This window comes from Siphateles boraxobius, unplaced genomic scaffold, assembly GCF_051911475.1.
Source record: "Siphateles boraxobius isolate OS27281-9 unplaced genomic scaffold, OSU_SipBor_1 22, whole genome shotgun sequence".
NCBI lineage: Eukaryota > Metazoa > Chordata > Actinopteri > Cypriniformes > Leuciscidae > Siphateles > Siphateles boraxobius.
The window spans coordinates 2,096,290-2,109,391 of record NW_027508833.1 but is presented as its reverse complement, the minus strand read 5'-3'; the positions used below and the strand labels follow the sequence as shown (position 1 = coordinate 2,109,391).

The following is a 13,102-nucleotide window of genomic DNA, read 5'->3' as shown; positions in this document are numbered from 1 at the left end:
CTACTGGTTGTGAAAAAGTAAGAGAACTTGAAACATTTATGTAAACCCTAATCATTTGCAACCCTGAACATGTAATATTCCTGACTGGTGTGTTGAAGTTTGCTGACTGCAGGACTATGACATCTTCCACAACACTGATATTACCTTTGCTCTCTTTTAAGCCACACTTAACGTTACTCTACACTTCACTCACAAACATATATTTGTAAGCATCTTCAAGCCTCGTGGGTATAATTACCTGCTGGAGTACTGAACATGTTTCCATTTAGTGAAAGTACTTACTGGAAAGCACAAGTGCCACTGGAGGTGTGTAAAACGGATAACTCACTCAGGCTCAAAGAAAGCAGGACGCTCAATAAAAGCAGACCCAGTGCAGTGGAATATCGAACAGTTGGCATGCGGATGTAGATGTGGCGGAGTGATGCAGCACTGCCCTCTGCTGGTTCTGTCACCAAAACAGATCCTGGTGGCAACAACATCCAATTAAACTGGAGATGAAGCTGGAATAAAGAAAGGTCTTTGGAGACGAACCTAATGAGCACAAGGAAGGGAAACATTTTTTTTTTTTTTTTTGGTCTGGAGTTTACAAAGAAGATCAGAAGAAAATGCAGAAAAATTACAAATTCTTCACACTAACAGTGTTTTATACACTACAAAACTATGGCCTGGTTTCACAGACAGGGCTTATTTTAAGCCAGGATTAGGCCTTAAGTAACTTTTGTAAACCTGCCTTAGAAAAAAAAACCATTACTGGTGTGAATCTTGAGACCAAACAATGACACTGACATATTTTAAGATCTGCCAGTGCAAGTTGCTTTCAGTCAAAACAGCTCAAACATGCATTCTAGTCTGAGACTAGCTTAAAGGTGCATTGTATAATATTTCTGAGGATCTATTGACAGAAATGCAATATAAGATCCATAACTATGTTTTCAGTGGTGTATAAAGACCTTGCATAATGAACCGTTATGTTTTTATTACCTTAGAATGAGACATTTATATCTCCATAACCGCGGGCTCCCCCTTCTATGGAGGTCGACAAATTGTGTCGTCATGTTTCTACCGTAGCCGACAGCGAACACCCAGCGCTACAGAGCGCGTTTCCTCACTACCTTGAAAAATAAGTTTTCAGTGGTGTATAAAGACCTTACTTAATGAACCGTTATATTTGTATTACCTTAGAATGAGCAGTTTCTGTCTACATTTACCGCGGGTTCCCTAACATTGAAATGCGCCGACATGTTTCTACAGTGGCCCTAAACGGACAAACGCGTTTCGTTACAATGTTGCTCTTCGTGCAAGGAAGCAAGCTTAGACACAATGATGAACAAGTAACAATAAGATTCGCAATAACATATAGTTTTACTGAATATTTAAGTAAACATAATTTCTTAATTTATCCTTGTAAAGAAACCTCATTGCTGAAGTGGCTACTCTCTGCTGTCTCAGACGATGACATATTTTCCTGTCGGCCACCGTAACTTTTGTTGGTTGCAATTCGTAACCGCACCACTAGATGGCGCTAAAAATAACACACTGCACCTTTAAGCCTTGTCTGTGAAACTGGGGGTGTAGCTGTGTAAATAATTGATTTTAAAACTTTTTAAGATCACTTCTTGTTTATTTAGAAGGCTGCACAGGCCAACAAAATAAATTTTAGGATGATTAATTGTGACATTTTGCTCAGAACATCCTCACAAATTTCCATTACAAATATTACCATGATGTTTGTGTTTTCAGTGTGCTTTAGTTCCAAAAAACACTACTTAAAATGTGTCTGCAAGATGATTTTAAACTCCAGATTAGGGGTGGCTCATATGATCATGTGAAAAAATGTACTGCAAATACTGAAAAAACATTTATTGCAATGATGAAAATCTAATGAGAATTAATGAGAAGTACAAATAAACTCAAAATCAAAATGTCCATGCGCATTACAATAACCACAATTTGGGGGTAAAACATGCTTATTTTTCATGAAAATAATGTCACAATGTATCTATAAATAGAACTCTGTGGTTTTCTTTTAATTTTGGGGTGAAATATGACCTGTATATGATTTTGTGAAAGATGCTTCTAAGACCCTTTAAAACTATGTACTGACAGATGTTGTATCTTATGTGTGAACTCAAGAATTTTTTTTTTTTTTTTGTCTAACTGAAATGAAACGTCCATGAATTAAACATTCCTTTCGATTGAGTCTCAGAATGCATTGCTACCCGGCGAGGGTGAGAAGCTAAATTTACACTCAACCAGAATGTTTTGGCGCAGGTGGCTAGAAGACAATACCTCCACTGTGTCGCCTGGGAGTGTGCATGTAATGAAACGGCCTGTGTATTTAACATGCAGATGTGTGCATGCGGTAATTAATTTACCATTACTCCTTGATTGATATCCCTGTGTGTTTTGAAGCAGACATCAGGCTATAATTACTCCCCATGTTGTGCTCCCTCCATTGTTACGTTACAATAAACAGATGCTAATTTTACCATGGCAAACAAGTAATTGTCCTGCTCAATAATTGGGTAAAACAGTGACCGTCTGCCATTTGCTGGGGGAGAATTCAAACACGCACACTATTTGTCTCTTTCGTTTAATTTCACTGAAAACTTCCATTCAAAGCCAAAACATGTAATCCCAAAAGAAGGCGATACTATGCATCACAATGACTGTGGAGGTGCTTACAGTCTCTTTTTTTAGACGATAAAACCACTAGGCCTATACTTTTCTCATCCGTTTCTTTGGCCGCTGGGTGAAAGGTGATGTGCCCATGAGAGAATCTGGTGAATGCGACATGTAACTTCCTTCTGAACCTCCAGGAGATGGAGGGATGACAGCCTCACTCATGGTGGACATGGGACCCTCTTCAAAGACGTCGCTGCCCAGAACCCCATGACCTGAGACCTGGCCCTCCTCACTGTCCTGGGGCTCCATCTTCACCTGGGCTAGATGCCACAAGGGGGAGCTGTTCCCTGCTGCTACTGTTGAAGACACAAAACAAACAAACACTGGATTCATCTGCAGTATTAACAAACTTTCCCTATGATCCTTGTCTTTAATTCTGACCACTATCCTTGCTGTTTCCATATTATGCTCTTTTACAAAGCCTTCCAATGCATCCCAAATCGCGTGCTGTTTGAGTAGGTACTACTGTACCTTTGAATTGGAACTTACTTTACGACCGTTAAAAAAAATATATAGTATGAATATGGGTAGTATGAAATTCAGACATACTACATCCACGATGTTGTTACTGTCACGTGACCTTCCAGTATCAGTTGCATCACTTCACTTCCAATCATGAATCTCCTCCCATGGCCTCATGGGATAGTAAAGTGTCCATCGAATGCGCAGTTCAGAATTTCTGTGGGAGTAGTAGGTCATTCGGGGACTTTTTGCATACTGTTTTTCGAATACTACATTATAAACCTGAATAAGTTGACAACTCAATAAATTTGAGGTAATCAGTTACATCCAAACCTTTTCTTAATCTTAGACATCTTAATTTAAAAATTAAGTAAGCAGAACTTGCATATTTTTATTTTGTACTCAGACATTTTAATTGCTCTTAACAAGAAATATTTGAGTGAGCTAATTCATTCATTAATTCAACTTAAAATTATCATGTAATCTCAAACTTAAATATTTTTATCAGAAGAAACTTGGCTAGCTTAAACGAGCTAATTCGGTAAATGCTAAAATCCCAGCCCAGTTTCAGTTACATTTAAGTTAGACTTAATTAAAAGAAAGTTAAAAGTTCATAAAACTCAAAAGAAAAATACATTTCTAAAAACTCATTAAAGTTAATTTGATTTTACTAATTTGTTTAATTTAAGTTTACCCAACTAAAACCAATTAAAAATTTTAATTGATTGAAAGGTTTACAATGTATAACCCCTTTCACACAGCGCGTTGATCCCGGGAAATTGCCGGGAAATTGCCAGAACACCTTCTGTGTGAACGCAAACACGACCCGGGATTGATGCCGGGATCGATGCCGGGTTGGGGACCTAGTAACATTGCCGGGATCAGTCCCGGAACGCGCGCTGTGTGAACAAAAGCCGTAATCAATGCCGTGTCGGAATGATGACGCAGAAGTGAAGTGAAAGCAGGCTATTGAAATGGTACGTAATGCGCTAGTTTATGATCGAATCAGAGAAAAAAATGCACAAGCGTGGTTTCTCCAGAGACAAATCGCAGCTCATAAGCAAACTAGACGCTGCTGAGACATTACATGTCACATCGATGTCACTTGTCTTCACAGGATTTTTACGGGTTGTGTGTGAACGCGCTCTCTGATTTCGGAAAATCACTGGCAGTGTGAACGAACCAAAATCAAACGAACCCGGGTCAAATCCCAGGTCACTTTATCCGTGTATTGTCCGGAATCTCTGTGTGAAAGGAGCTTATGAATTTGGACATACTATTCTTTTGACATATTGTTTTTCACATACTATATGTAGTGTAGTATTCGATTTCAGATCTGATTTTGTGGTCAACTAGAATAGGTTTTCATGCTTATTTTCCCCATATTTCACATTGTTGCAGCAGCATCTCTCTCACTCCAGTCAGTCAGTAACGCTCAGTTTAGTTGCGGTCTCTGTGAAGCCCCTCCTTCTGAAAAGCACAATGTGCTCTGATTGGTCAGAGTGTTGTTTGTTGTTATTTGTTGACCACTTTGAGAGAGTTTCAGAAATGCCACGTCCCTTTCCATAACACACTAACTAACTCAACCAGCCCCCCCCCCCCCCCCTTATTATTATTATTTTTTTACAATTTCAATACAACAGCAAAAACTAATGCAAGCCTAACTAATGGAAATAAAAAGATCCATTATTGAAGACAAGTAAAGAGTTGGCAGGCAGTCCCTCCAGGATTACACGATTCTGCCTGCCATCACAGAATTGAATGTAAAATCAAACAAACTCCACATTATTTGCGGTAGCTTGAACTTTTCTCTTATTCCCGCAATTGTTCCACAAAAAAATGTGTCCCTAAACATGACGCTGAACAAAACAAACTGTGATTAGTTGCTTTACACGTCAGTCAAACGGCCTCTGGGTGTTTCTTGGGCAATGAAAGCTGCGATGGGAGACCAGGCCTTCAGCCATCTATAAAGACGAACTATAATGTATTTAATAAATCGCAGCTCAATATAGATAACATTATTGGTTGAAACACACTGGTAAGAATGAGAAGGTCTGCAGTGACTGCTGCATGCTAGTGGCAAAATCATCATTTATTATTCAGGAACTACATTTGGAAAGGAAAATATGTTATCATATGCAAATTTGACCAAATTCAAAATTTGTGATAAATGGCTTTACGCTTGACAGACCTAAAATAATTCTCTGCTGATGTGCTGAATGCGGTACCGGAAACGCCTGATCCATAATAAGTAGAATTGTGAAGCAGTTGCTTGTTTTGCTTCAACTCATCCTCTCTAAAGTACCACCTCAACAGCCGCTTGTGTAATACATTTGATGCCTTGAACAATAAATTTCAGTGACAACAACGGTCGGGCGTCAAATTGTCTGCAGTGAGCAATGTTCCTGTTATTATGCAGAATCCACATGTTGATTTGTGAGGTGTTGTTGACAGATTAAAGGACAGTATTGCTCTAAAGTCTGTTATTGATTCTTTATACTGTGCTGCTACCTCCAGAATGTCTGTCAGAACAGACAGATTAGAAAATATTTGCAGTAGACAAAAAGGATAACACACAGCTGGGCTTCAATTAGATGTTTTGCATGCAAATTTTTTCTAGTCTAACAAGTCTAACAAGTTTGTATTAAAACTCTTTAATTTCATGATTATATGTGGGCTTTGAAATAGTTATAGTAATTCAGACTAAATCTGGCCCTTGGTCCAGATTTACTAAACAGGGTAAATTAGCATGAGAGCACTATCCCATAAAAGCGCAGATGGGAGTGGAAAGTTCTGTGAATGATCTACTGACGACGTGGAAATTAAAGAACACAGACCCAGCCGGATCATTGACCAACGCCATCTACCAAGAGCAGAGCAAATTAGCGTCTGGTTTAAGACATGCTTTTTGGGGGGGGTAAATAATGACGCAAACACCAGTAAACTGACTAGCACAAACCTTAGTAAATCACCTTGCGTGATTCATTTAAATACTCTCCTCCCATACATTTGCATGTGCACAATGCATATTAGGGATAGGACGATTACCGGTTTCGCTATAAACCACGATAAAATGTACTGACGGTTAATAATATCGTTTAAAATTCAATTATCATTAAAACCGTGTTTGATCGCAATTTTAATAACTCACTATAAATCCTGTCCAGCCAGCAACAGTCTGACGCAGGCGCGCAATGTTGGGGTTTTTCTTTTTATTCGAGAAGGATTGGCGGAAGGCGGTGACTGTGTTTGGGAGATTTTTCAGCCTTTTAAGAGGACCAAATCTGAGGTGTGTTCATATTTTGGCATTTACAAAAATCCTGAGGGAAACTTAATCGAGGATGGTCACTCTGTCTGCAGAACATGCTCAAAACAAGTCTCAGTGATATGGGTAAACACTTCAAATCTGCCGAGTCATCCTGTGTGACCATCAAACACTGTTGTATAGCGAACGCAAGGCAAGTTAACTTTGATCTCAATACTAAAACTACGTCTGGGAAATAATTGGGCACAAAATTTTGTTTTGAGTTGAAATATTTTATCTCACTCACTTGAAATAAACTTGAAGCTTCCGCAAAGAAAAGTTCGCAGCAAAAAGTGGCTTTGAGCCAAAGACGAACGAACAAGTTCAAACAAGACTATTAAGAGTGACATTTAAGAGATAATAATATATATTCATTGTACTCTTATTACACCGATTTTTTTTACCACATAATTACGGGTACATATTGAATAGAGATTAATGTCTCTATTCTTACCTGTTAAATCCATTTTGTACAGCGTACAAAACTCGTCCAGACAAGATGATCACAACAATATTATCAAATTCTGTAAACAATAAATCAACTCATTTTCAATACAATCAAAAACGCAGACGCAAGATGACAAGTTGTATTTGAATGAAATGAGAGCGCGCGTTGTGATATATACGTGTATGTGCACTGAGTTATAATGCGTTGCTAATGACGACGGTCATTATAAGGAAATGCCACATAATAGAATCTTGCTTTAAAAAGTGCATAGAGCTGCTCGTTTTATTTGTTGTTTGTTGATTCTCAAATATAAAACTTGTTGAAATGTTTTCAGTGTGAGCATCAGTTCTTTTTTAACACTTTCATCTTGTTTTAACAAAACCGTGATAACATTGATAATCACGATAATTTCCATCACAATAATCGTGATATGAAATTTTCATACCGTCCCATCCCTAATACATATGCAGTAAGGTCAGCTGCAAATATAACCCTGTCCACTCCTTTACAGTGCTAATTTTTCACCGCGTGTCTTAACCAAATCCTGACAGTACTGTAGTTCAAACTGACCCAGCTTGCTATGATTTGTAAACATTTTTAGACTCCAAGAGACTCTAACTTTTTTTACTTGATATTCAATGAATTCTTCAAAAAACGTGTTTCTTACCTGCATTAATGTCATTTTCATATTTCTTGATCATAGGATTAGAAATTTTTTTAAATTTTTGTATCACTACCCCAAGAATGCATAAAGTGGGTCAAATTGACCCATATTCATTTCCTATGGAATTTTGACTCAACACAGTACTGTTGGATACATTTTTGTCAATAAAATTTATTTTCTTTAAACTTTATGACTTACTTAAAAATCTGTCTTTTTTTGCTCTGAGCCAAGAATTTGCTTCAGAAACCAACCCCGTGTCTGAATACGCATTTCTAGACTACACAATACTTTAGACCTTATGCGCCAGAGAAACAAGGGCGCCGCCATCTTTAAAATATTGTCTTTGAACTCCCGTTTTTGCGGTCGCTCTGTATATTTCTATATTGCTGACCAGGAGTAATTAGGTTTTGAAGTGGATTTACTTAATGTAAAGTTAACGAAAGATAAAATGAGGATTGTAATGTTTAAAGCAGATGTCTTAACAAATGTCAAAAGACCGGGAAGATTTTAAAACGAGCCGTTCATTCATAAATAAGCAAGATCACTGTGAAATTACAGACCGGAAGACAAAAGACAACGAGCGCAGCGCTGAAAAGGGGCGGGACTACATAAGGTCTATAGTAGGTGAAAAGCAGTGTGTGAAATTAGTATTATGTCAAAAATACGCAGATGACCTACTACAGTGTAGACAGCTGTTAAAAAATGCACCGAGTGCAGATATGTTGAATGAGTTTGTTATAAGCGAGACACTCATATTTTCGCCTATTCAATTGCTTACTCATAGTCTACTCACAGCAACCCAGACCTTTTATTGAAACTAGCCTACTTTTACCTGGTGAGACATGCTTTCATAAGCATCCAAAATAACTGTATTTGCAATGTTTAATGGGGGAGGCGCAAAGTTCTTTGAAAATATGTTTTATGTTTGTAATTCTGCTAGATGCCACTAGTGTTGCAGAAACTACATTCTTCACCCTCAGGGGACTATGAAGTAAAGTATGAATAAATTGCATGGTGATTTAAATGACCATTTAAACATGTCTTAATTGAGCACTAATAAGGATCCTTCAGGTACCTGACGTGTGAGGGGAATGTCCTTCCTCCAGTCCTCCAGCCAGTCTTTCACTGGATGTTCCCAGCACACCGATGGGCAGGGCCTGGTCACCTGAGGCCAGATCCGCTTCCGGCTCCTCGCTCAAAGGAAACGCAATGTCACTCACCGGCTCCTCTTTAACCTTTAAGGGTTTGGAATCCTCCAGAGCCTTTTCTGGATTCACGAGTCTCTCGTACTCTTCTGAGAGCTCCTTACTGACCTACAGTCACAGCATGGTCAATAAAAGCTGCATGTACAGTCATGTAGGTACTGAAGCTGAAATAACATTGGAGAGCGATATCTCACCTGCAGCATGTAGCTGTGGTAATCTTTGATGCGGACCTGCCAGAAGCGCTGGAGCGCCAGGACGCTGCCAATGCCCACCTCATGAAACACCTGTTCCACCACATCAGGGAAAGGTGTAGAGCCCCGACAGGCCTCTCTATCAACAGCCACGCGCAGCAACTTGGTGAGCCGCAGGTAGTGTTCGTGAACCATATCGGTCAAAGTCTCCAACACGCTCTCATTGGCCGACTCGAATCCAGCGTGAGCGAGCACTGTGGCGACCGACTGGTACAGAAGCTGGCGGCAGGACAGCCAGCTCAACTCAGTGACTGGCTCACCTTTACCTCTAAAAATGGGGAAATGTGGAGAAGTTTGGAAAACAGGTGAAAGATAGAGAGGACAAGACATCTAATTAGGAATCACGGGACAACTAATTTTGGACCTTTTCTAAATAAACTTAAAAGAGTTTTTTTGAATAGCTGATGATACCTAGAGAATAGTTTCATCAGGATAAATGTAAATGTGGGCTTTGAGGTTGTAGGCCTTACAGACAGACAAGGGTCAAGAATGTAAGCAGTGTTGACGATTTTTAATAAATAATTAAGTCGAATTCTAAGAAATGTTTGTTGTATTCATGTTGGTTTTATATGCGTTTGGTAAACCATTTTTTAGTCTAAAAATATCATGTGGTGTAACCAGGGCCTAAAATGAAGTGCCAAATAAGAGTAAAAATCAGCGTTGGCGAGTATGTGAAACGATGTCACTCTTTTGCGTCTTAAGGTCTTTGCACACTGAGTCCGAAATTCTCGTTTGAAATATTTGCACGTTAAAAAACAAATATGACTTCACGTTGTGTCAATCACGTTTACACACTGCCTCCTTCAGAGCCACCGAATGACGAATCGAAAAAACGCATATTAAAATTTCTAACTCTGTGTGCTAGAGATGCGCGGATGCAAACGCATCACAAAACTCATTCAAACACCATCCATACGCACCAACGTTTTCTGACCAATTTTCAAAGCCGCACCCGCCCGCCATCCGCTGATTGTTTTGAGGTCTGTGGGCGATGCAAGGCGCTGCTGACGCGAGCCGCGAGAAAGGATACGGATGTACTTTTCGGATGTAGGTAACAATATTTATCAATGTATATTTTTTTCATTTGATTGGTTCAACCGCCACCCACCCAAATTTAATTAAAATATTATTTTTCGTTACGACATCCGCCCGATCAGCGGTTTATCCGTGCATGTGCAAGGACATTTGTTGTCAAATAAATAGCTTAAGTTGTCAAATACACATAAGGTTTACATAAACACAGTAATTTTTATCTTAAGTGGATGTAAACGGATGCGTGTCAGTATATTAGATCCGTGCATGCGCTTTTAAAGTGATAGCAGCCTAATGTACTCTGCTGTTGTCTGTGTCGTTAATGTTTGTCAAACTACGAAATACAGAGCAAATCACTCACTGCTCTTGACTGAATAACTTTTGTAGCTTTAAGAATCAGTGTATATTTAATTCATACAGTGAAGTCTAAGTAATCTTTTAATTTTACATTTGTTTATTCAATTTCTTACTTGAATGCTTCTGTTACAGACTAAATGTACCTACTGTGGCTAAAAATATTAATGCACTGCTTATTTTAATCCGAAAACTTGGTCCATATATTAAACACGCTTGCATTAATTAGTATGAAACTCGGTACACATATAGATCTCATCGGTCCGAACAACTTTCATACTGTTACTTTTTACGCCACCCGCCCAACAGGAAGTCAGCTTTTATGGGTTATATGGGTTTATATATTAGGGATGTGACTGAGGATATTTTCCCACCATTTAATCGATGTGTGACACCAGCGGGGACTTTAAAAGAGAGTCATTGATTAGTTTGTTCAAACGATTCATTCAAACGACTGATTCATTCATGAATGAGACAGATGTTAATGAAATGAACGTTGAATCTTTGACTCAACATTTCTTGATTTTTGACTCAACCTTTTTTGATTCTTTCAAAATGCTGAATCATTCAGTAATGAAAACATGGATGAGTGTTGCTGTGAGATGCGCGATGGTTCTGCTGTGATCTTTGTTTGGAACTATTTTCGTTGTGATGGTATTTAGGAAAACATCACTCGTCGTGTGAGGTTGCTTAACTGTATCATATGTTAAAAATATAAAAACTCTACATTTTGAATTATTATAGGTAGTCTGTTGTTAAGTGAGTTTCTTTTGTGAATGCTGCGCTCATTTGTTTCGATTTCTCCTTGAGAGGCTGCGAACCTCAACAGCACAACATTGTTACCGTCAGTAATGTATTTATTATCCACTATCGATTGCAGATTACAATAAATGTCATAAAATCAGAATCATTCTCTCGTTTTAGTGATTCCATAGTTTGTTTGTTTTTTGTGTGTTGTTGTCATCGACGTTCTAATCAGGTCGGGCATTCTCTCTGCCTTGTCCCTTCAGAAAACACACACGCACATATATATATATATGTTTTTTTTTCTTCTTCTTCTTTTGACATTATCAAAAACAACTTTTGTCACAAATTAGAATTTTTTTTGCCTTTGAAATTTTTAATCTTCTGGCTCAACTACCTAAACAGGCTAAGCATTTGATTTCTCTCTCTATGAAAATCATTTCCTGTTTTAAGTTTTGCTACATAATTTGTTTTCGAAGAAATAATAAAATTCAGCATAATAAGGTTCTCATTTAATTAATTTCATTCTTTTAATGAGGCTTTTTACTTCATTATGATAGCAGGGCAGTTGCATCACCCTGACATTTCTACTTTATACAACCATCAAATGTCATTCAAAATTAATTTTAATGCAGACGCGTTCACCCTACAAGACGTGCAAGTATGAGTTTCATTTTAATGGATCTTTAACATATTTTTAGAAAAAACAATGACTGATATACATGATGATCTACTGACGTACTTGTAGAAGTCGCTCTCTGGGTCACTATGGCGTAGCTGGAATGGATGTCGAGGAGCTTTACTATCCAGTGGAAGCAGATCATCAGGTACAGTGGGTGTGACAGGGCGAGGAGGTAGAGCATCCAAATCCTCAGGTTTGAAAACACCCTGGGCATCTAGTAATGTGGGCAGAGGCTGCTGGCCCTGCTGGGCAGCAGCAATGAGACCCCGGAGACGACGGGCATGCTGACTCAGCTGCACGGTGTGGATTGTGAGACTGCAGGGCTCTGAGGGGATGTCCAGCATGGTGGTGGGACGTGGACGCTGGGCAGAAGGTTGGTGCAGGGGAGGGTCCTGCATCTCCACCTGCCGGAACTCGCGCTGCAGAAGGTCAAAAGAACTGCGGCCCGAGGGAGCCGAAGCCACGGGGAGCTCACCCCAATAACGCATCATCTTCACACAGTGCTGCTTTTGGCAGTGGTGCAATTCTTGAGGACAATCTGAAACGCAAGTGAGCAAGCAATTTTATTTTATACGCAATTTCAAACAACAGACGTTGTCCCAAAGTGCTTTACAACAACGATGACATTAAAACCAACAGTTATTGATATACAAATGTACATCATTGTAGTGTTTGTTGCACTGCCTTTATTTTATGCAAATTGTAAAAATAAAAATAATTATATTGAAACCATCAATGGTTCTCATGTCAGACAGTCACAAACAAACTCAAAAGTAAAAGAACAAAATATGTAAATTAATGGTCCTAAAAATATGGTTCGTTTCCTTTATCATTTTTTTCTTTTGGACATGTTCTTCATGAGATTCCCTTTCAGTACTAAAGATTACAGTCATTTCAATACTGATATACTATAATATGCACATCAAATGTTTATTTATTTATTTTACAAACGTTCATGCTTTCATGTATTTAAAGACTTTTTTTAATTGACACTAACAGACGCCCTGCAGACTCTACTGTTTAATGTAACAATTATAGAGCCTAATCATCAGAAAACAAACTGCTTGCTTTACCTTTTAAGAGCAGATGATCATCATACCGATGAAAAGTAGCAAAATAGTGCAATAACGTTTTATATCATTATTTCAGTTTCGACAAAAACAACGTATAACCGAATAGAGGCTGCCAGGTACAACACTAAAATATTTCCGTGGAAAATGTAAATAGTTCCTAGACATTGGAGATAACAGATAAGAATTTAAGATATTAAA

The 13,102-nt window shown here is 38.5% G+C and overlaps 1 protein-coding gene across 1 annotated transcript; it reads right to left on the bottom strand.

Annotated features, from left to right (window-relative positions):
* Positions 1 to 1,600: 1,600 nt before the first annotated feature.
* supt7l (SPT7 like, STAGA complex subunit gamma) lies at positions 1,601 to 13,043 on the bottom strand. The gene is made up of 5 exons (XM_077238318.1): positions 12,905 to 13,043; positions 11,892 to 12,369; positions 8,963 to 9,287; positions 8,639 to 8,876; positions 1,601 to 2,981 (listed from the first exon to the last, which is right to left on the bottom strand). The coding sequence occupies exons 2-5, from the start codon at positions 12,320 to 12,322 to the stop codon at positions 2,719 to 2,721; spliced, it is 1,257 nt and encodes a 418-aa protein (XP_077094433.1). The 5' UTR covers positions 12,323 to 12,369; positions 12,905 to 13,043; the 3' UTR covers positions 1,601 to 2,718.
* Between the last annotated feature and the right edge of the window lie 59 nt (positions 13,044 to 13,102).

Excerpts from the sequence above, each read along its gene's own strand:
- supt7l (XM_077238318.1), bottom strand. The coding sequence starts at position 12,322 with ATGATGCGTTATTGGGGTGAGCTCCCCGTGGCTTCGGCTCCCTCGGGC. Across the intron at positions 9,288-11,891 it reads CCAGAGAGCGACTTCTACAA|AGGTAAAGGTGAGCCAGTCA; the intron begins GTACGTCAGTAG and ends CCCCATTTTTAG. Across the intron at positions 8,877-8,962 it reads ACCACAGCTACATGCTGCAG|GTCAGTAAGGAGCTCTCAGA; the intron begins GTGAGATATCGC and ends CTGTGACTGTAG.